The sequence below is a fragment of the Euleptes europaea genome, chromosome 1 (assembly GCF_029931775.1).
Source record: "Euleptes europaea isolate rEulEur1 chromosome 1, rEulEur1.hap1, whole genome shotgun sequence".
NCBI classification, from domain to species: domain Eukaryota; kingdom Metazoa; phylum Chordata; class Lepidosauria; order Squamata; family Sphaerodactylidae; genus Euleptes; species Euleptes europaea.
The window spans coordinates 87,578,790-87,600,731 of record NC_079312.1 but is presented as its reverse complement, the minus strand read 5'-3'; the positions used below and the strand labels follow the sequence as shown (position 1 = coordinate 87,600,731).

At 42.5% G+C, this 21,942-nt stretch overlaps 2 protein-coding genes across 2 annotated transcripts in view; one reads left to right on the top strand and one right to left on the bottom strand.

Moving 5' to 3' along the window:
* The window catches only part of HMGXB3 (HMG-box containing 3), a 28,430-nt gene extending 27,414 nt beyond the window's left edge, over positions 1–1,016 (top strand). Inside the window, exon 20 of the mRNA XM_056861407.1 lies at positions 516–1,016. Coding sequence (XP_056717385.1) covers positions 516–983 — 468 coding nt within the window. The 3' untranslated portion in view covers positions 984–1,016. The remainder of the gene's footprint in view (positions 1–515) is intronic.
* A 7,019-nt stretch (positions 1,017–8,035) lies between these two features.
* Positions 8,036–21,942, bottom strand: part of CSF1R (colony stimulating factor 1 receptor) — a 33,198-nt gene continuing 19,291 nt past the window's right edge. Inside the window, exons 9-19 of the mRNA XM_056861195.1 lie at positions 19,785–19,911; positions 19,152–19,256; positions 17,957–18,067; positions 17,202–17,367; positions 16,141–16,226; positions 14,729–14,844; positions 12,107–12,229; positions 11,833–11,944; positions 11,112–11,211; positions 10,170–10,275; positions 8,036–8,167 (exon numbers count right to left, since the gene is read on the bottom strand). Coding sequence (XP_056717173.1) covers positions 8,036–8,167; positions 10,170–10,275; positions 11,112–11,211; positions 11,833–11,944; positions 12,107–12,229; positions 14,729–14,844; positions 16,141–16,226; positions 17,202–17,367; positions 17,957–18,067; positions 19,152–19,256; positions 19,785–19,911 — 1,284 coding nt within the window. The remainder of the gene's footprint in view (positions 8,168–10,169; positions 10,276–11,111; positions 11,212–11,832; positions 11,945–12,106; positions 12,230–14,728; positions 14,845–16,140; positions 16,227–17,201; positions 17,368–17,956; positions 18,068–19,151; positions 19,257–19,784; positions 19,912–21,942) is intronic.

The window sequence follows — 21,942 nt, the reverse complement described above, 5'->3', positions numbered from 1 at the left end:
ACAGGGTCACCATAAATTAGCTGTGACGGCACACACACACACACACAATATCAATGGAGAACTATGCGTGAAAGATGCTATTGTCGAAGGCTTTCACGGTCAGAGTTCATTGGTTCTTGTAGGTTATCCGGGCTGTGTGACCGTGGTCTTGGTATTTTCTTTCCTGACGTTTTGCCAGCAGCTGTGGCAGGCATCTTCAGAGGAGTAACACTGAAGGACTGTCCTTCAGTGTTACTCCTCTGAAGTTGCCTGCCACAGCTGCTGGCGAAACGTCAGGAAAGAAAATACCAAGACCAAGGTCACACAGCCCGGATAACCTACAAGGACCAAAGATGCTATTATTTGCCTGAAGAGCCTTTGGCCATGTAGGGGTTTCAGCCCAACTGCAAATCCAGTGCATTCAAGGCTCTATACTGATCCCAGCTATTGGTTTATTGTTATTTAGCCAGTTCTGATGTAGGAAATTATAAAAAAAAATTCTGGGATGAAATAACTTTTGTTTTCTTTCTTATCAGTATGTGTCCTGCCCAGAACTTCTGGACAGACACTACAATGTGGATATGACCAGTGCTGAACATTCTATTCAGCACCCAGTCACCAAATCTGCATCCCGCCGAGTAGTTTATACTGGGACAGAGCCAAGCACTCAGAGTGACCCCACAGCCCGACATCATTCCCTCTCCCTCTGCCGAGAACTGGAACCCTACGGGGCCATCATCGCTGCCATCAATGACAGCAAAACGAGTAACATTCGGCAGAGGCCTATAACCTTTGACAGTGCGACCCACTATTACCTCTACAATCGCCTGATGGATTTCCTCTCTAGCCGTGAGGTTGTGAACAGGCAGATTCATGAGATTGTGCAGAGCTGTCAGCCTGGTGAGGTGGTGATTCGGGATACCTTATACCGCCTGGGTGTGGCCCAGATCAAAACAGAAATGGAGGAAGATGAAGAAATCCAAAGAGAGGATGGTGTTGCGTAATCAACTCTGAAGTGGTCGTCTTCTAGCCATAAAGATGAGGGCTGGGCTTGCGGAAGCACCTCTGCAGATACTTCAAGCAGTTTATCACACAGACGAGTTCCAGTACGGAACAGCATTGACAGCTGACATTGACCAAAGAGCCATGTGCTTCCATGAAATCTGGATGACTCCTATGGGTTTGAGATCTACAAAAGCCTTGCTATAGAAAGGGTAGTTTCCCCTTCCATATGATGATTGGATCTGTAAGCTAGCCAGGACAGGGTGCTATAGGAGAGAGAAGGATGTTTCAGGCATCTGAAAGCTGGCAAGGGGGAGGCAAATGGGTTTACAGAAGAACTTGACCTGTTCTTGAAGTGTACACATTGCTATGTTTTAGGGATCCTAAGTGGAAGGAAAGGGATGAAAAGGAGCAGAGAATGTTTAGGTATCCCCAATACTGTAGCCTAAATTTGGTGGTCATAATAGACTGATGAGCCTGTTCTGGAGCCCCAGCTGCTACGGGGCTCTCTTCTGAAGAAACTTGATCTTTAGCCCCCATCAGTTTTAAGGGGATGAGCACATATCTGCTCCTGTAGCTAATTCTGTCTCAACCTGAGAAGTGAACCTGTTTTCAGTGGACATACGAATTAAGGTGTGATAGATTTGTAATTACTTTGCCTAGCATGGTTTTAAAGGTTCTTCAGGGATCTGTACGTTTTGGATGATGAAAGTAGACTGTTTAAGAGGGGATCTTCAGGCTTCTGCAGTCTCTTTTCAGGCACTTTACTTTTTTTATATCCCATCCGTGGACTTCACAGGTGGTCATACATTTATGGGCATCATGAAGAGTACTTGCGCAACATAGTTGGATTCGAGGAATGCAATCTAATGAGCCACTTTTCGACTTGCATCCCTTGCTAAACCTTGCTTGGGAGGATACACATCACTAGACTGCTTAGACCTTCTGGAAACCACTACATACTCCCCAGTCCCAGAATTTATAAAACTGTCCTGGGTGAGTTCCATATTGTGTTCTGAACACTTTGTTCTGAAGAGATCAGCAATTTTTCCTCCACCTATAGTATGTTAAACCATGGTGTGTAAACTATTTGCATTGTCCACTGATCTCCTGTATCTCTTGGCCATCCATAAATCTGAGAAGTGATGATAGCCTTCTGCTGTAGCTGAAAGCAGGAAATCTGGAGTGTGTGTATGTGTCGGGGGGTTCAAGTATGTTTTATTCATTGAATGAACAGATTTGTGGTGTCAGCTGCTCCCTTCTATGAAGGATTCTAGTGTGTACTGTTCTGTAAAAAAACATGTATTGAATTTCTGAACAAAGATTATGATTTGCTCTTAAATGCTAATTTATTAAAGACACTTTTCCAGTCAGTAATGAATGGTAATAAATTATTGTTTCCAGTATTTGAGCAAGTCTTCCTAGCTTGACAACTTAAAGACTTTGAAAGCCAAAGAAATGCTGATTTGGGTTGCTGAAGATTTCATCTCCCAAGAAATGTATAGACAAGCTTTGCGAACTGTTGTCTTAGGTCTGTAACAACCTAGAATATATTTAAATGCCTGCCAAAATAGCATGTTGGGTTGCTTGTTTTATAAAAGCAGACTATTCATAATTTAAACATTGTTATAGGGAGTCTTCCATTCTAAGACAACAATGTTCTGACTCCCCCTGAGGATAACTTTGCGCGTGTGTGTTGTGTGTGTTATGTGCTGTCAAGTCTCTTCTGACTTGTGTCAACCCTATGAATTACTTACCTCCAAAACGTTCTATTAATGGCCTTGTTCATGAAAGCTGTAGTTCCATTTCTTGAATCACTCCATCTCATGCTGAGTCTTCCTCTTTTCCTACTTCCACTTTTCCTAGCATTATTGTCTCTTCCAATGAGTCTTGTCTATTGGAGGGGAAAACAACTGACTTTCGTTGTAGTGCTTCACTGTTTTGTTTAATCTGTTAGCAAGCCAAAAGAAGTGTGTGTGATGGTGGAGGGGGTTAAAGTGCTTGTCCAATAGAATAGAAAGAACTGAGTTTGATTCTATCTGATAGTGATTCCTGGTTCTTTGACTTGCATTTGGATTCTTAAGCTTGATCAAACAAGATGCTCTGCAACAGCTGTTAGAATTTGGCAATTACATGTTTGTTTTTGTTTTTACAAAACTGAGTTCATATTTTGCAAGCTACTACACTTTCTGAGGAGTGGAGACTAGAAAGGTTGACAAGACCCATTGGGCTTTTTAAAAATAAAATCCCTAATACTGCAAATCACTCTTTACTGAAAATACTAATGGAGAAAAATAACACAACCTTGAAGACACGTGTTTAATCAAGTTGATTTATTTTAAGAGAAATTATAAATCTGTTCATCTTTAATCAGTGTCATTGGAATTTATGAATAGGCTTGAATACTTGACACAAAGCAGTTAAACAATTTAAAAATTATCAGATATAGAGTAAATGCCAGTGCTAGGAGTTAGAAATCCAGTTAGCTAGTTGTGCATAGAGAGAACAATAAGGATATCGTATGTCAAGTCAGACCAGCTTAATATTGCCTACTACTGGGTCTCCAAGACCTCAGGTAGAGACTTTCACAGGCTAGTTACCTGATTTCAGAGGTCCCCAAATTGTTTGAGCCTTGGGGCACTTTCAGACTGTTGAGAAAGGTTAGTGGGCACCACTGCAAAATGGCTGCCAAGGGAGGTGGAGCCGAATAGAAAGCACTTGGATGTTCTAAGCCAAGCATCCTCCTATGATGGAAGCAGCTGTTTCTGAATGGGTACTCTACATACCCAAGGGTGGTGCCTCTGAAGTACTTTTAAAGCATCTGCTGCTCCAGTGAAGCAGAGAAAAGCAGGACTGGCTCACTAGGGAAGAAATGCTTCAGGAAGCAAACAAGTAGGCCCTAAGAAGTACATTGGTGGGTACTATGGTGCCTATGAGAGCCACACTGAGGATCACAGCCTGAGATCCTTTCAACTGGGGACTTGACCTGACTTTTGCTACAGTCATTTAGATATTATATTTGTATAATCTCATCTAGTTTTTTTAAAGCTACATGTTGTTTGCATCATACATCTAATTTCAAACTGGGCCATTGAGTGTGGATCAAAAAATCCACAGAATGGAGCCAGGGACAGACGGGGAGGTTTCTCTACAAACCTGAAAGAAGTCTCAGGCTGGCAGAAAAATTTGAAATCTTAAAACAAAAGGGATGGGTTAAAACTCCCCCAAACAATAGAAACAACACCTGTAGCTTTAATAAAAGAATATCCACTAAGACTGCGTTCTGTCACCTCAGGGCCATCATGGGGATTGCTAGGCTACCACAAAAATGTTACTACCCTTCCAAGCCTTAGTTACTGTAAAGCAAAGCTTGGGGTGGAGCAGGGAGTGGACATGGAGGCCAAAACAGCCCTGTCCCTCTTATGACTCTGATGGAGAAGGATGTTCCCAGGCCTGGCAGAAGTCACCAGAGGCTTACTATGCACACAATGACTGGACCTGGTGGCAGGGGCCACTGCACAATTTAGCCAGACATTTTCCAGAGAGAGACTGCCACAGTGAGGGAAGGAGGAAAAACTGAAGATAGGGGCAGATTAAGGTAGGATGGTGGGTGGGTGGGTGGGTGAGTGGGAAGGCGAGAATGAAGCAGGAAGGAGAGAGGCTGTGGGGTTTGCCAGGGAAGGGAAAGTGGGAGGGGGAGGAGGAGAAGGGATAGAGGGGAGAATGAGATGGATGTTTGTGTTGATATTCTAATTGCATAGTTAGGGCTTTTCCGCATTCTCAGTTTCCTTGATTCTAAGTTCCTGTTTCTTTGGGGGGGGGGGAGTGTTCAGTCCTGTGCATGGTTTGCTCCCTCTAGTGGTCAATTTGACATCAAACAGCATTAAATCCATCATAAAAACCTGCAGTTTAAATCTGCAGGCACACTGGATTTCAAGCTGTTTGATGTCAACTTGACCACTAGAGGGAACAAAGCACACACAGAACTAAAAACTCTTCCTGAAGAAACAGGATCTTAGAGGCAAGAAAAATGAGAATGCAGAAAAGCCCTAAGTTGTGGCCAAGCTTCATTGGCTGTCTGTTTAATTTACATAAGATTTCAAAAGTGGCTCCTTTAGAAAAGTTAGTAATATTCCTGTAAAACCAGTGTAAACTGAATTGCTGTAGAACATTGATTAAAATGTTATATCTTCATTTAGGATGTTTGGTTTTAATTTTTTACTTTAAAGTGAGAACACTTGCAATGTTGTTTTTACACATATGTACATTTAAAACCCTTGACATGATAGCTTGGGAACATCAGAGGTATAAGTGCAGAACTGCTACAAGGTGCACTTTGAAGAATAAATGTAAGTTAAACGTTCCACATTAGCACAGCTCTTACCTTGTATTGATTTTTCATATATAAAAATAGCTCAGGAGAAACAATAAACAATTAACAGAGTTGTCTGCCTCGCTGCCATAATTCCAACAATTACAGTTATTGACATTAAAGTGTATATTCAGCATTAGCTTAATTTCATAATACTCCATGATCTAGATAACCAACCTTGTCCAACTGGAGCAGATGCCAGTCTTTTCTGTTTTGAGGCTATCTGCCTCTAAAGAGGGTATGCTGCCTTAATTGTTTTCAATCACATTTTTTTATTTCACTCGATCAGTGTTGTGTACCTCTGCAGTGCAGGTCCTGTCCCTCCATTCTGTAGCCCCACAAACACAGCCATAAGCAGCCCCCAGGGTTTTCCCTGGCTCACTACTGTGCTTCTTCCAGTAGTATCTCGTGAGCTTGAAAGGCAATTCAAGCCCCAGCTAAGCAGCCCTGGCTGAGACCTGAGGTATGGTCAGTGTTGAACTTCTGTCAGCTGGGTATCCAAAAACTAGTAGGGCAGCCATTGTTTTAGGTGACGTTAGGTGGCAAACAAAAGGACAGACTGATAGCTAGAAAGACAGACTGATAGCTAGGGTTGCCAGTTCCCTCTTCGCCACTGGTGGGAGGTTTTTGGGGCGGAGCCTGAGAAGGGCAGGGTTTGGGGAGGGGTAGGACTTCAATGCCATAGAGTCCAATTGCCAAAGCAGCCATTTTCTCCAGGTGAACTAATCTCTATCGCCTGGAGACCAGTTGTAATAGCAGGAGATCTCCAGCTAGAACCTAGAGGTTGGCAACCGTACTGATAGCTCTGTGGGGAATAGAAAAATCCAGAGCTCCTTCCTTGCATGCTCTCACAGGGTAGGCAGGAAGAAAAACTGAGGATGGTGGGTATTCCCTCCTATCTGCAGACAATGATCAACCAACTTCCTGCCTCCAAGAATGATGGGTAGCAGATTATGTTCCAGAATGTCGTCCTATCCTCAAGCAAAAATGTGGGGAGGAGGGGGTAGTGTCCAACATTGGTTGTGCATCAACCCATTCTGAATCTGAGTGCTAAAAAAAAATCTGCTTACACCATCCAGTCATCACCTGAACTGGATCCAGTATATGTATTTTTAAAATATCATAAGAGTAGTGAAAGTCTGTTGTGGGTTATGGGTAATCATTTGATGACTGAACCACAAAGTGACGTTTTTGAGTGTTAGTAGCCCTTCACATATCTAACCTTAGAGCTTTAAATTTCTTATTTCATGAAACAGTGGAGTCAGTTCACACATTTAGCTGCCAGCAATAAAGGGTACAATGTAGCTCAATTCAAGTGATTTACCAACTCGTAGATTCTTTGGGTGTTCATCCTTTATACTTGAGATGGTAAAACAGACTGGATTAGGCTTCCCTTTATTTTTTTCCCCATTAACTTAAAATACTGGTTTGTCAAAAGTTTTTAATCAGTTTCTAAAGACTGTAATGATTTGGCAATCGATCAATTATAATGATTATAGCTATTCAGTTAATTGAACTACTGCAAATCATTAAACAAATGATATACTATATTTATACCTTAGTTATACTCCTACTAACAAATGATATATTATACCTTAGTTATATTCCTACTATCAATTGGCTTAGTTCATTAAAAATCAGTCCAATCATAAGTGTGCTTACAGGTGAATCTTAACTAACTGATTGTATCACTGAAAAATATGCCATTTTCTGTTTACTAGATTAACACATTCTGTATGGTAATCCTAAATGAGAGACTCTTTTGATATGAGGCTCTTAGTCTGTGGAGAATTAGATAAAGCACTGTTTTTCGTTGAGCTCATTTTTCCTCTAGGCGGTTATTGTGGAATGGTGAATGACCATGGTTCTTTCTGTTCTCTGTCCCGCTGCAGGATCCCTGTCTGAGATGTAAAGTGGATAGGTTGTTCATTCTTTGTGCCAGGAGATGTTATCAACTTTGGGCAATTAGTTTATGTAGAAGAAAGAGTTCTCTAAAGATAAGGAGAGAAGTCTATCTGATCTCTTAGAATATACAAACTGAGGGCCAGTGAAGTGAAATGTGGAATGTTTGATTTTAAAGTTTAGAGCTCCATTCCCGCTCTTGCAAGCATGATTACACACAGGGTTGGTGCTTGACTATGCCGATTGCCCTCTTGGCAAGATGATTCTAGCCAAGCTTCTTAGTTCAAGCTAAGCTAAATGGAAGAGTGAAGCCATCATGCCAGGTGTTAAAGATGGGGGAAACTGGTTCTTGTAGGTTATCCGGGCTGTGTGACCGTGGTCTTGGTATTTTCTTTCCTGACGTTTTGCCAGCAGCTGTGGCAGGCATCTTCAGAGGAGTAACACTGAAGGAAGACTGTCCTTCAGTGTTACTCCTCTGAAGATGCCTGTCACAGCTGCTGGCGAAACGTCAGGAAAGAAAATACCAAGACCACGGTCGCACAGCCCGGATAACCTACAAGAACCAATGAACTCTGACCATGAAAGCCTTCGACAATATATGGGGGAAACTAATGGCTCAGTGTCTGTTGCCAATGCATTTTGGAGCTCCAGGCTGTGACTCACAAATGAAAGCATCTGGTTTTCAGACATGAAAATACCCAAGAGGAATGGCTGTTGAGGACCTGCATCCCAGTAGAAACAGAGTGCTCAAGCAGACATGAAGATCGTGCACCACAGCCTCTAACAGAACTGGTAATTGTTGCTGTTCAGAAGGGGCTGCCTGCTCTCTCCGGCTTCACAGGATTCCTCACAGAAGCTGGCTGGTTCACCGGCACTGTCAGTTTCTGTGTTTCTTGGCAAGTTTGCATAGTCCTTCAGAGGATTGGGGGTGGGGGGGAGAAAAACATTAGCCCCTGGAATGCCAACATCACAGCCTGATGCACGAAGGAAATGCTGCTTTTCATTGCTTCTTTTTGGTTTTACTAGGAGCACAGATTGGCCCATTAGTCTTTGCCGTACTAATTGTGGAAGGTCCCCTTGACAAGTATCACCTCTGTACTGAAAGATCTGCACTGGCTCCCTGTCTGTTCCCGGACACAATTCAAAGTGCTGGTTCTTACCTTTAAGACCCTATATGCTCGGGGCCAGGGTATCTGAAAGACAATCTCCTCCTATACTGTCCAGCCTGCCAGTTACGATCTGCCTCCCAAGCCCTGCTCAGTACCCTTCAGAGGTAGAGTTGCCAGGTCCCTCTTCGCAACGGCGGGAGATTTTGGGGGCGGAGCCTGAAGAGGGCAGGGTTTGGGGAGGGACTTCAATGCCATAGAGTTCAATTGCCAAAGTGGCCATTTTTCTCCAGGTGATCTGATCTCTATCGGCTGGAGATCAGTTGAATTAGCAGGAGATCTCCTGCTACTACCTGGCAGTTGGCAACCCTATTCAGAAATGAGTATGCCCTGTTTCCCATATGCTGCATTGTGCTTGGAAACTGGCCAAATGCTATTTGAAACAAGAGCGTGGCTCATGACTAAAATTCTGGTTACGCCTCCATTTTAAGGCAGATTCCTCTTCCCTTATCTACTATATGCTCATGGAGTCATATGCTTCCAAGTGGCTTCAACATATTGAGAGAAAAATTAAATCTATTGGCTTTAACCTCGACTCCTTGTTTTTGCTTACTGAGGCAGAAGCTTTTCAAAGGATAAAATGCAGACTCTTAGGTATAGGACTTCAAGACCTAAACAGCGCTGCTAATAAAACATGCTCCCCATCAAATTTAGGGGTACCTTTTGATGTTTATCAGCCCTCCCCATACTTATCTCACCTGTGTGATCCTTCTCAATGTAGAGCCATTTTTCTGGCTAGATTTAATGTTTTGCCATCTGCGCTACTTGAAGGCAGATTTCGGAAAATTCCTCTGTCTGATAGGCTTTGCCCCTGTGGCATCAATTGTATTGAAACGGTTGCTCATGTCTTATTTTACTGCAGTTTCTACACAGAATCTCGTAACAAACTTTTAAGCCCCCTGTTGGTTAATAGACAGAAAGTCTCAGATTTTTTTTAACGTTTTCTGTTTATTGAATAATTGTTTGCCCCATATATTAGAGACGGTGGCTCGGTTTTTAAACTTTGTTTTAAAAGCCCGCCAAACGGTTAATTAGATGGCAGTATCAACAAACAGCGCTATTTGATGTAACTGTCTTTTAACTATGCCATAAAGGGCACTTTTTAATATCTCCATTCCTTTTGCACCCTTTTTGTATTATGTTTTTATGCCAATAAAGGAATGATGATGATGAACCCTATTCAGAGGTGAGACTGGTGGCAACTAGAGACACAGCATTTTCCGTGCTGGCCCCTGGAATGCCATCCCCCTTGAGGCCCGCCTGGCACCGACTTTACTGTCTTTTAGGCACCAGGTCAAAACATTTCTTTATCTTTCCAGCTGTTTTATGGCCTGTTTCTAGTCTGAGGACTTTTTAATGAATAGTTTTATAGTGCTTTTATGTCTCTGGGCTTGTTTTCATATTGATAATTTATTATTTTAATCGTAAGCCACCTTGAGCAGGACTCTGGAGAGGCAGCACAAAAATAACCTAAGTAAATAAATGATAGATCATGGCCAGGAGTAGTGAACTGCCCTTCTGCCACTTGGGTGTCAGATGATTGTACAGGTGAGATCTGAACTAAAAAGTGCTCAATTAGTAGTAAACTGTTTTGAGAAATCCTTTTCCAGGATACTGCTTACGGAAATCACACCCAAACACAGATGCATTAGGGAGGAGTGAAGCCATATAATGTAGCTTCTGTGAAAACAAATCACGTGGATATGGGTTTCCATCCCACTTTTCACCTTAGTAATTTAAATGTCTACCTGTTCTTTGTTGGCATCTAGCTGTTTTTGAATGACAGTGCAAATCTCAGTGAAGGTTGGCCGTTGAGTGGGCTCCAAGCTCCAGCAGGCCTTCATGATGTTGTACCTAGATGGGGGAAAAAAATCTACATATCACACGCTAGCACTAAATTGTAGTAGTACTCTGTTCAGAAGCTCGTGGGAGAGCTTGTGACTCTTGCCAATGGATACATGCAGATCTTAGAATGATTGTCAGGCTTGAGCAGTTATTTAGCTGTTTGGTGCTTTCTCATACTCACAGCGACAGCACACCTGTCTCACAGCATACTATATTTCTGTGTAAAGTGGCTGTGGGAGGCCAGTACAATTTTTTTTTTTGCTGCCAAGTCTGATGGTGACTGATGGTGACCCCGTGGTTTTTTTTAAGGCAAGAGAAGTTCAGAGGTGGTTTGTCATAATTTGCCCGCCTCTGTGTCATGCCCCTGGCATTCCTTGGAGATCTTCCATCCAAATATTAGCCAGGGTCAGGGCTGAGTGTGTGTCACTGGATCAAGGTCACCAGCAAGGTCTCCCTTCCAAATGCTGACCAAGGCTGACCCTGCTTAGCTTCTGAGATCTAATGAGATCGGGCTAGCCTAGTCTATCCAGGGTCACGGTGCAAAAATATTGCAACCCATTGAATAACATAACAAGCATCACATATAAATAGTCTTCTACTGATGCTATGGAAGGGAACATACTTATCGGGATAATTGTTTTCAAGCTATTTCATACTAGTGACATTAAGAGAAGAATAATCTTGATGCGACTTGAGTTTAGATCACCGGGAGGCAAAACTTTAATATCTATAATTGTGGGGAAACTGCAGTGCTGGATGCAATAAATGGTCCTTCATCAGATGGGCCTAAGTATATATGTTTGAAACGTTCTGTTCAGGTGCTGTTCCTGAGTTGTCCTACTTACGTATCATCTGAAGCATAATCAGGCTTGGCCATATGGTATCCCTGTTTCACCAGGCTATAAAACTTGCTGTCCACTTTCATGCCAGGATATGGGCTCCTGCCTGTAATTGTAACAGCAAGCATAGTGCTTTAGTAGGAAAAACAAGTTAGGCATTATGGTATTTCAGTGGTGCTTTCAAGCAGGATTAAAGCAGAAACGGCATGGATGTTGGGATAGCTTGTGGGAACAGCGGAGGGGAAAGTATGTAAAATAAGAGAGGCCTCTGAATTGCCACAAGGGGATGTTGAGACACATCTCACACTGGGCTAGCCAAAGTCAGAAGCAGCCTGTGCTTCCTCCAGCCAGCCCCTGTTCCGGGTGATCTGAGCCCCAGTAAGTGTGTAACTCCCACCAAGCTGTGCTCTGCTTAGCATGCAGAAGGTCCCAGGTTCAATCCCCAGCATCTCCAGTTAAAGGGATTAGGCAAGCAGGTGATGTGAAAGACCTCTGCCTGAGGCCCTGGAGAGTCGCTGCTGGTCTGGGTAGACAGTACTGGCTTTGATGGACCAAGGGGTCTGATTCAGTATAAGGCAGCTTCATGTGTTCTACTAGTGTGAATTTGCCTTTTTCTCCAAGAACATGAGCCTCCTATCCCATCCTCTGTCAAATTTTATCCCAATCCCCATTTCCAACAAAGGTCCTTTCCGGGAAAAGAAATGGAAATCAGTTAATCTTTCCTTACCTAGAGAAAATATCTCCCAGAGAAAGATGCCGTAAGACCATACATCACTCTGTACTGTATAAACGCATTCAAAGATACTCTCTGGTGCCATCCACTTCACTGGTAGGCGGGCCTGGAATTGCAAAAACATTCCTGATGTCACTCATGAGCTAGCAGGATATAATTTGTACCTTGACTGCTCTTTTTGTCAAGCCAGATTCTGCTTAGCAGCCCTCACCCGTGCCTGAATATAACTTCTCTTATCTAACACACAGGTGTCGTCCCAGTTACTTACATTGCCTTTGACGACATAATTTGTATCATTCATAATGTCTCTAGCCAGGCCGAAGTCACAGATCTTTGCCACTTGTCCATCAGCCACCAGCACATTCCTTGCAGCCAAATCCCGGTGGATGCACTGGATGGGACAGACAACAGAGTAAGCTGTGTGTTGTTTTCCTTTGCTCTCCCTGACTTTTGTACCCAGCTATGACCATTGCCTTATGAGGTCAGCAAATGAAAATGAGAAAATTGCATTGAGATGTCACAATAGTGATCTAAGTGTTAATGGCCCACAAGACATCCAAGCACGTGGATTATTATGGCTGATTTAGGCTTGCCAGCCTCACCGGTGGGGGAGGGCGGCTTCGCCAGCAGTATCATGATGTTACTTCTTTTGTAACCTGACAGAGACATCATTGCTTTGCTGGCAACATTCTAGCATTTGGCCCATACTCCATGTGAATTTTTGGGTAAATGCTAGAACATCACTCAACACCATGATGTCACCTCTGATTCACGCTGGAAGTGATGTTATGGCTTTGCCAGCAATGCCAATGCCCCCTATTTCTCTCTGCAGTCTTCTCTTGCTGCCCAGCTGAGTGGTAGTGGGTAGAGCTGGCTGGAGGTGGGAGGTATCTGGCCAAATCAGGCTCCTTGGGCTGAAAAAATAAGGGCTTATTCATGCACCCATTTCTCTATTGCTCAGCAGATAGAAGTGATTGTATGACTGCTTTGCCATATGGAGGAATTAGCATTCTGCTTGGGCTCTAATTTAGTAAAAATATAGTCCAGTTCCAAACTGTTCAACTTCTCTGTGTGTGTGTCAGTTGGTTATGTTAACTACAGCATTGGCTCATTAGCAACTTGGGCTATAGGGTAACGAGACTGTAATCTAGAGCAGGGACATCAATATTAGAACAGCCTGTGGCCTTTATTAGAATTTTGTGGAAAGGAAGTGGTCATCACTATACAAGAGATGTCATGGGAGGTGGAACCAACCACAAAATCACAAAATGTCAGGAGGCTCTAAGCCAATTGTTCTTCTATGATGGAGGCAGCTGGTTCTAAATGTTTGCTCCCTACAGACTCAAAGGTGATTGCTGCTGGGTTCTTCTTAAGCACCTCCTGCTCCAATGAGGAATGCCAATCCTTTTTTCTTTAGGGAAGAGAAACTTTGAAAAAGGAAGTGAGCACCAGAAAATGCATTGGCAGGTGCTACATCAGGGATCACTGATCTAGAGTGTTTCTTTTGCCCTTCTTGTTCCCCTTTCAGTGGTGCTTTGTGGGATTTCATTCTGATGAATTCAGGGCTAAAGTACAGTCTTCCAGCTATTATAATCCCACAGACACACTTCAGGGATGTACAGTGGAAAAGGCCCTCAGCAGTGCCATTGACGACTGAATGTACACAAAAATATTTAAAATGTACACAAATGTACACAAATATTTAAAAAATATTATTTAAAATTACATTCAGGCTATGTGTATATAAAGTATATGTAAAACATACATGAATTTTGTGTTTAGACTTGGGTCCCATCCCCAAGATATTTCATTATGTATATGCAAAAATTCCAAAATATTCTAAAATGCGGAAAGATCCAGATAAGGGATACTCAACTTGTATTTGTTATTTTTTTTTCCAATTTCAGAATGCTACCTATGATTTCTCCAGCCCAATTGCATAACTGAAAAAATCTAATCAACAAACAGACTTCAAAAATGTAGATAACTTGTTTTCTTAATGCTAGGCATCAGAATAAGGAGGCAACATAGTTTTCAACAGGCGCACAGTAGAATAAGTCAGGTTATTTCTCTGAGTGGAACACCAGTGACGACAACTTCCTTTTTCTCTGTTCTGGAGTGGACTAGGGCAGTCTAAAATGCTGGCCCAGGCTAAAAGAACAGAGTTATTGCAAACACCATAACTGGTGTTGTGGTGGTCTCAGTCTCAGCAGGTTCCTCTGCTGACTAAGCCACTGCAGAAGGGCATTACCCTCTGTGAAAAGAGCCAAAGAAGCTGCTATTGCCAATTATAACATGGTGGGGACAAAAACCCAATGATAAGTTTCAGTTCCTTCTTCCTGAAAGGAAGAAAAAGGCAAAAAGCTACAGCTTTAGGACACCCTGAGGTTTAACCACTAACAAAATACATGCTGTTCAGACAGAACAAGATCTGAAAATTCTACTTCTTAGGGTGGGAGGCCTGGAAATCTCCTGGCATGACAATCTCCAGCCTACAGAAAGCAGGTCCCCTGGAGAAAGTGGCTGTTTTGGACTCTATGGCATTCTACCCTGCTGAAGTCCCTCCCCTCCCCAGGCTATACCCCCAAGTCTCCATGAATTTCCCAAGCCAGAGCTGGCAACCCTATCATGGAGGCCAAATCTCTCTCTCACACACAGTTTCTTTTTAACGCCTTGTGGGATATCTTCCTCTGCCTCTCTGCTCTTAATGGAAGTCATTTCACTAATAAGAAGTTATTTGAAGGATGATACTCACATTTTGGGGAAGGCACTGGCAAACCACCCCGCAAACAAAGTCTGCCTAGAAAACGTTGGGATGTGACGTCTCCCCATGGGTCAGGAATGACCCGGTCGGTGCTTGCACAGGGGACCTTTACCTTTTTTTACTCACATTTTTTGAAGCAAGAAAGGACATCCCCTGGGCCACTTGGTTGGAGAAGTGTAGCAAGTCACGGAGGCCAAGAGTTGGTTTGTTCTCCTTTTCCTCTTCTAAATCTGAACTGTGTCCTTGATTGGAGAAAAACCCATGGTGATCAACAGAGAGCATTAGCTCCCCAGCAGGATAAAATTAATGTTGACGTTCAGCACAAGAAGGTAAATGTAGTCCAACATAATGGACATTGGGATGGTGGTAAAAAAAAACCATGAATTTGACACCACAAGAATATCATGAAACCTGTTCAAAGAAAAGGAATCAACCCTTCCTTTCTTGCCCACTCCTGAATGTCCAATGTGTGTTAGTCTTGCAACTAGTGGTGCTCTTCCTCTGGTATAATGTCATTTGCACTAATTCAACAACACCCACTGACTAAGCAGTGGACAATTTTTATGGTATTTCAGTAAACAGTAATATTTTTCACTCTAGTCACCTCCCTTTCTCTGTCTTGAGATCACCTGGGGGAGCAGGTCTCCCACTACAGTATTCTAGCAAGACCTCCTGGCCTGGGCCCCTCTTCCCCACTGCGGCTAGATAAGACGGTGGGGGGGGGGGAAACGGGGGAGGCAATTTGGCATCTCGTCAATGTGTGATGTCACTTCCAGTTCAAAACTGGAAGTGACACTGGTGCATCGCTTTAGTTTTCACCCCAAACTCTGTGGTTTAACCATAAAGATTTGGGTGAATCCTATAGTATCACCAAGAAGTGATGATGTCTCTTCCAGAAGTGACATTGCATGTCAGCGCAACACCGAATGGCTTGTGCCCACCTCTGACATTCTCCTGCCAATCACCCTCACGGGTTTGAACTGGCAAGTGATAGTACCCCCCCCCAGCTCTACATTACCCTTAGGATATGGTATATTCACCTTATGATTTCTAGTGTGTTTGACTCTGTGATGCCTCTGCAATGTCAGAACAGTACCACCCCCAATATGTCCTTCCCTGTCCTATCTATTATCCAGAAATAACCACATTCCATTCAACTTTCCTCCTTCCACCAGATTTCTGAAATGCCCACTCTATCCAAGAAGTAATTTATAACCAAGCAGTTCAGCTCCCCACATCTTGCCTTGTAGCCTTCTAGTATTTGCATATACACACCTAGTCCTCATTTCAACTCCCTTGGCCCTTTGGTCTTCTCATGTGACCATCATTTACTCTCTACTCTCATGTTCAAACACTAGCTCTTTCCCACTTGGAGAGTTTACTGCATCATCCCTTTGAGTCAGCCTGAACTGGTGGTTCCCCCACCTCCTATCAGCTTTCTCCCAGCCCCAGGAGTTTGTTTAAAAGCTACTCTGCCACCTCTTGTATATTAATCACCAGTGGTGTGAAGCATTCATTCTTCTCCTTTGATTATTTACCTTTTGCTGGCATGGTGACTGAGGTTGCCACAGGTCTCATTTCCAGATAGTTGTCTCCTATACCCTGACTTCCAAATCCACTATCACTGAATGAGAGAAAACAACCAGTATCTGCGCATTTAGGCTGTACAGCAAAAATACTTTGAAAAACTAGCAGTATTTGATTCATACAGATCAAATGTTACTTGGCCAGTATCAATTATGATACCTCGCAATGCAATTCAATCTTTCCCCTTTTCCAATTGTTTCAATGAGTGCGCAGTGTCTTAAGCGTGTAACTGATTTTTTTTAACCAAATGAACGGCCAAGGATATGGTGCTTAGAATTAGTTCTGTTAGGGAGTACCAAGATTCTAGAGCTGTTTTGGTTGGTCTTTGAAGTGAATAGTGCAGTTCACAGTCTCTACTAGATCCCATTCTCAGCCAACACTCTATTGTGTGAATGAATTCCTTACTATGCATGTCATGTAGGCATCCAGTATTCCTCATGGTGGACAGGTGAGGCAGGCAGGCATCAGGTCTTTGAAAGTAGATTCTCATGGAAAACTGCCTTTTCTTTTTGCTATTGCTGTAATACCAGGTCTCAGAAACATTTGTTTCAGGTACTGGGGAATCTGACCTGATAGAACAACCTATTATGTAAGACTTCGCCCTTATCCATCTGGCATTGAAGATATCTGCCACTGTATGTTTTTCTGTCCCTTGTGTATATTTCTTTGGAAGGGATTTTCGGGCACATTTCTTTCAAATCCACAAAGGTAGGCATTTACTGTTTGAAACTTCCTTCTGTTATTTTACACTCATAAATTTAATAACCAACAAAGTTGTGCAATTTGTACAGCTGGGATTCAATCCCAGTTCATTAAGGGTGAGATGTTGAGTAGATGAACTGATATACCGTAAAACATAATTGCCAAATATAATACAGTACATTGAGTGAGGTGGAGATTATTTTTATTTTTTGGCAACAAATTAGATGTGATTCCTAAGTCTATGAAAGTGGATGAAAGGTTTCTATCTCATTTGAACTGTACCCTTGACAACATATGCTTGGATTCTTACCTTCGGACATATTTCTTTCCAAGGTACATATTCTTGTAGTCAGCCACTGCACTATCAAAAGAAGACTCCATGGTCAAATCCTGGATTATTAGACACTCAGCTGCCTTTCGCAGGAAATTCAGCAAGTCCCCATGTGGGCAATACTCAGTGATGACAAAGATGGGGCCTAGAAAGAATATAAAAAATATTGCCAGAAAATGGCTTTATTGTCCTCCCTTTATGAGTGTTGTAAGAACATAAGAAAGGCCCTGCTGGATCAGACCAAGGCCCATCAAGTCCAGCAGTCTGTTCACACAGTGGCCAACCAGGTGCCTCTAGGAAGCCACAAACAAGACGACTGCAGCAGCACCATCCTGCCTGTGTTCAGATGTAGCCCTCTATGTGTATTTACATTCTGCAGGCTATGTTATTCTCAAATATGCATCTCATGATTAATTCTGTCCTGTTCCTACCAGCAAAATGATAAGGCCAGCCGAATCAGAATAATTTGTGGGCTCTGACACTGCAAAAGGCTTCATGGCAGAGAACCGCATAGGATCAAGATAAAACTGCCAACTGCATCATATGTTTCTACACACACCCCTCCCGCTTTAAAATCCAAAGCAGTATGGTAGGCTGTTGTTCTGAGCAGAGTTATGGCAGATGGTGAGGTTACGTATTCTATTGTGGTAAAGTAGATGTCACAGAAATGAAAAGTTCAGAAGAGTCTGAATAGGGGCAATGGGGGTTGTAGCAGTACCATGATATCTAGTTACCTCCATGGGTACATGCGCCCAGCAGGTTGACGATATTCTCATGGTGTCCCAAATGGCTCATGATCTTCAGCTCTGACATGAGGGCTTCCTGCTCATCAGTATGTGCTGTTGCTGGAACCAGAAATAAGAATGTTATATCTAAAATCTAACATGAAGATGGGGTGAAGGAGAGAAAGGGAAAGGCTGGAGAGGTAGAAGGAAAGAATGATAGAGATTTGGTAATCTCTGTTCTTAAACAGAAATCAATAGAGGGTTCCATGTCCCTTAATTCTTACTTATTCCCTATTTCCCTCCTGACCCAGTGTTGGAGTTGTTTTTAATTAGCAGGCATAAAGACCAAGCACCGGGATACGGGCTTTTTCAGACATTATAGTTCTAAGCTGTGTCCACTGTGGCAAAGACAGGCTTGCCACCAGGAAATATGTGATGTGTCTGCTAGCTAGGACACGATGGGTAGCTGTGTTAGTCTGCCTGTAGGCAGTAATACCTGAAAGACTAACAAAATTTCTGACAGGGTATGAGCTATTTAGTTAGTCTTTAAGGTGCTACTGGACTCTGGCTCTTTTCTACTGTTAGCTAGGAGTATGTGTGTGAAGCAGAGGTAAGGGCAGGTCAGGTCATGTGTGATTGTGGATGTAGGGTGGGTTGCAAATCAGAGTCAGCTCCAGTAGGGGGCACAAATATCCTGGAAGGTTAATGAAGCTGTCTATACACAAAAAAATTCTACATTGTATGTGTGCATGAAGGTGAAAAATTAGAGAATGACAGAAATTTGAAATAGTTTATATAAACTCTGACCATGATCCAGCTGACTGGCATTGTGGGTGTATGTTCCCTCTTAGAAGCAGACAATATTCAGTTAATAAAAGTAAGGTTTGGTGGGGCAAGATGTAGAAGGAGATGTTCCAGTCAGATCCTGGACTCATTTTGGGACTTTCTATTGAAGGGGGGATTCTTGGGTTTGCATCTAAAAGCCTTTTAGATGAGCATCTGCCATTGAAGTGGAACTAGGCCCAAATGAAGAAGTCTGTGATGACTGAAAGATAACCTACATTGCTAGGATTATGTGAAATCCCTTCTTTGGATGTCACAAATTGTCTTTGGAAATTGCATGGGACCTGTTTTCTTATAGGGACTATTCTTTAATTACACGTACATAGTCTTGATAACAGCAGCTTTGCCACCCTCTACTCACATTTCAGCATTTTCACAGCCACCTTCAGGACAGAATCTTCTTTCCCCAGCCCAAATGCGGTGGCTTCAACCACTTTTCCGAAAGCTCCAGCTCCCAGGGTCTTTCCTGTGAAAGTAAATCCTAGTGTTTAGAAACACGACAACAACATTAGGAACGTGACTTTTGACTTTAATGGAGTGTGTGTACATGTACATGACTGAAAGTTGATGGGTAGATGTATGTTGAAGTATCATGAATCACAATGTATCTAGATGAGATGCTTGGAGAATAAGAGCAACTTCTGTATCTTGCATTGCTTCCTATTATTTTTTCTGTTACTGCTAGCCCTTACTTTTCTATCCCTATACCTATTTGTCTTTTCTGTTATATATATCTTCTGCTGGCAGCTAGTGGGAAAATAGGTGTTTTTTTTTTATATATATAGTTTTGCAAAATCCCAAGTATTGTAATGAGAATAAATCGTGTGCCAAAGCACTAAATAGACGGAGGTAGGACTTGGGCTGGAGCACGACCCACAGGCATAGCATTCTAAGATTATTGTGTCATTTCAATTTTGATGACGAGCAAATGAGGTTGATCAATATATACAATCACATTAGGATCAGAGACAAGCACAGTATGATTGCCTCTCACCAAACTGCAAGTTGTTCCTGGGAAACTCCCATTTCTCATTGTAAGGGAGCTGGGTGGGATCAATAAAGATATAATTGTTTCCTTCACAGGACTCAATGATCTTCCAGCGGACTTCGTACTTTGGTTTCTGAAAGAAAAAGAATTCCACAAATTCAGCAGATGTTGGTGTTACAAGGGTTGTGCTAGTTATCACAATCCATCCCTTGTAGTCTAAAATGTCCATAGTCTACTCCATAGAAAGGGGCCCCTACTCAGTTAGGGGCTTAAAAAAATTAGTTGTGGGGACTGACTTGCTTCAGTCAAATTTTCCCTTCCTAGTTCAGTCTGAGCAATTCTAATGCCATTCTGAAGCCACGGGTTGAAAACTCCTTTCACTATGAAGGTATTTTCCTGCGCTGCACTATTTTTAGAAATATTGATTTATTAAACATAGGGTTGTGCATATCAATATACCCGAACTGATAATAAACCTGAAATTAGCCATTTCGGCAATATTCAGGTTTTGGTTTTACCGAATGCCAAAAACTGGGAATCTTCCCAAAGCCGAATAGACTATTCCCAAAAAAAAAACAAATATAATTATTCAGTTTTTTCAGTTCGGCTATTCGCCTTTGCTCAGATGCACGGCTCTGTGCTTTCTCCCATTTTTCTATCTTTTTTAAAAACTGGTTTTGTTAGGGCCCCATAGTTGAGGTCCTTTGGAGGTAGGGGTCATGTAATCGGAGCCAGCTTGGTCTGACCAACTGACAGTGAGCTGATCTGCACTTTAAAAGATGGGGCTCACCCAGTCCTGTCTGGAGGGATGTACCCCCCAACTAAAAAACAGCTGCTTCTACAGCTATTGATTGGGCTTTTGAAGAAGACTCCTCACCTGCGTGAATGAGCAATCTCCTTCACAAGAGCTGCCTTGGTCATGACTTTGGCTGGCTCTGTTATCACTCCCTGAAAACCTGTTGTCAAACTGAAGGTTGTCCCGAGTAGAGGCTTTGTTTTCCAGCACCATGACCATCTCTTGAAATCAGATTTTTGATGGCCATAATAAAGAACTGTTCACAGGATGTCATTTGCCACCAAAATAAATATTTTCTGTGCCTTATTTGTCTTGCATTTAAGATGTTTCCCTGACTTTGGAAGCTAATTTGCATGGACATCATGCTATACGCCCCAGTTATGAAGGCAGCCTCCAGACTTTGAGGCTCCAGCCTGCCAATCAGTTCTTTCCACTAGTCCTCAGCAACATTGAACTTCTGAACCTGAAAACCAATAGACAGCTCAGCTTGCAAATGCCTGGAGGATGGGGGTGACCCCTTTTGGGGCCCATAAAATTGGACCCCTGTCCCAAGGTTCACCAAACTTCTGTGACAATCTAAGGAGAGTCCCTTTCAGCCATGCTGCAAATTTGGTGACTCTACCTCCAAAAATGCCCCCACCAGAGTTTTGAAAAAATCCCATAGACTACAATGGACCCGAATTTTTCAGTAAACCCAGAAATGAAGCCAAAATACCCCTTTACCCGGATTCGTATTCAGCTTATTCCGGATTTATCTAAAAAAAATCAGGCCCAATAAACCCAAATCCGAAATTTACCTATTGGTTTTTTTTTTTGCGCAATCCTAATTAAACATATTAACATCAGCTGAGCTTTTACATAGGCCCTGGTTAGAGATTGTGAAGCCCCTAAAGCTTTGAGGCCCATGGCATGTATATAGACTGCCTATTAGTAAATCCAACTTTAAATAAAACTTTGTACACAAGGTGAGTGGGCAGAAAGGTGAACAAATTTAGGGATTATGAGTGCCTCAATAGCTTGAATCCTTATATACTTTTACTGGTGAATGTGGATTCAGTGCTGCCCATTCACTTAGCATCCTGCTTTCTCCAGGGTTATGACAGCGGCAACACACCATTTTAAACAGCCTTCCGCCTTTGCAAGTAATAAATCTGATTTCTAATTGTTCATTTCTTTACAGGGCAACAAGATTAACCTTCCAGAATGGCTACTGCAGCAAAGGGAAAGGGGAAGGTACCAACAGATGGGCCACTTTGGTCTATACAATCACTGATTATTGAATAGTTTCTTTTTGGTTGGCAGGTAAAAATGGAACTGTACTTATAGCTTATAGCTGAAGAATCACAATAAGGTAGGATTGCTTGGACT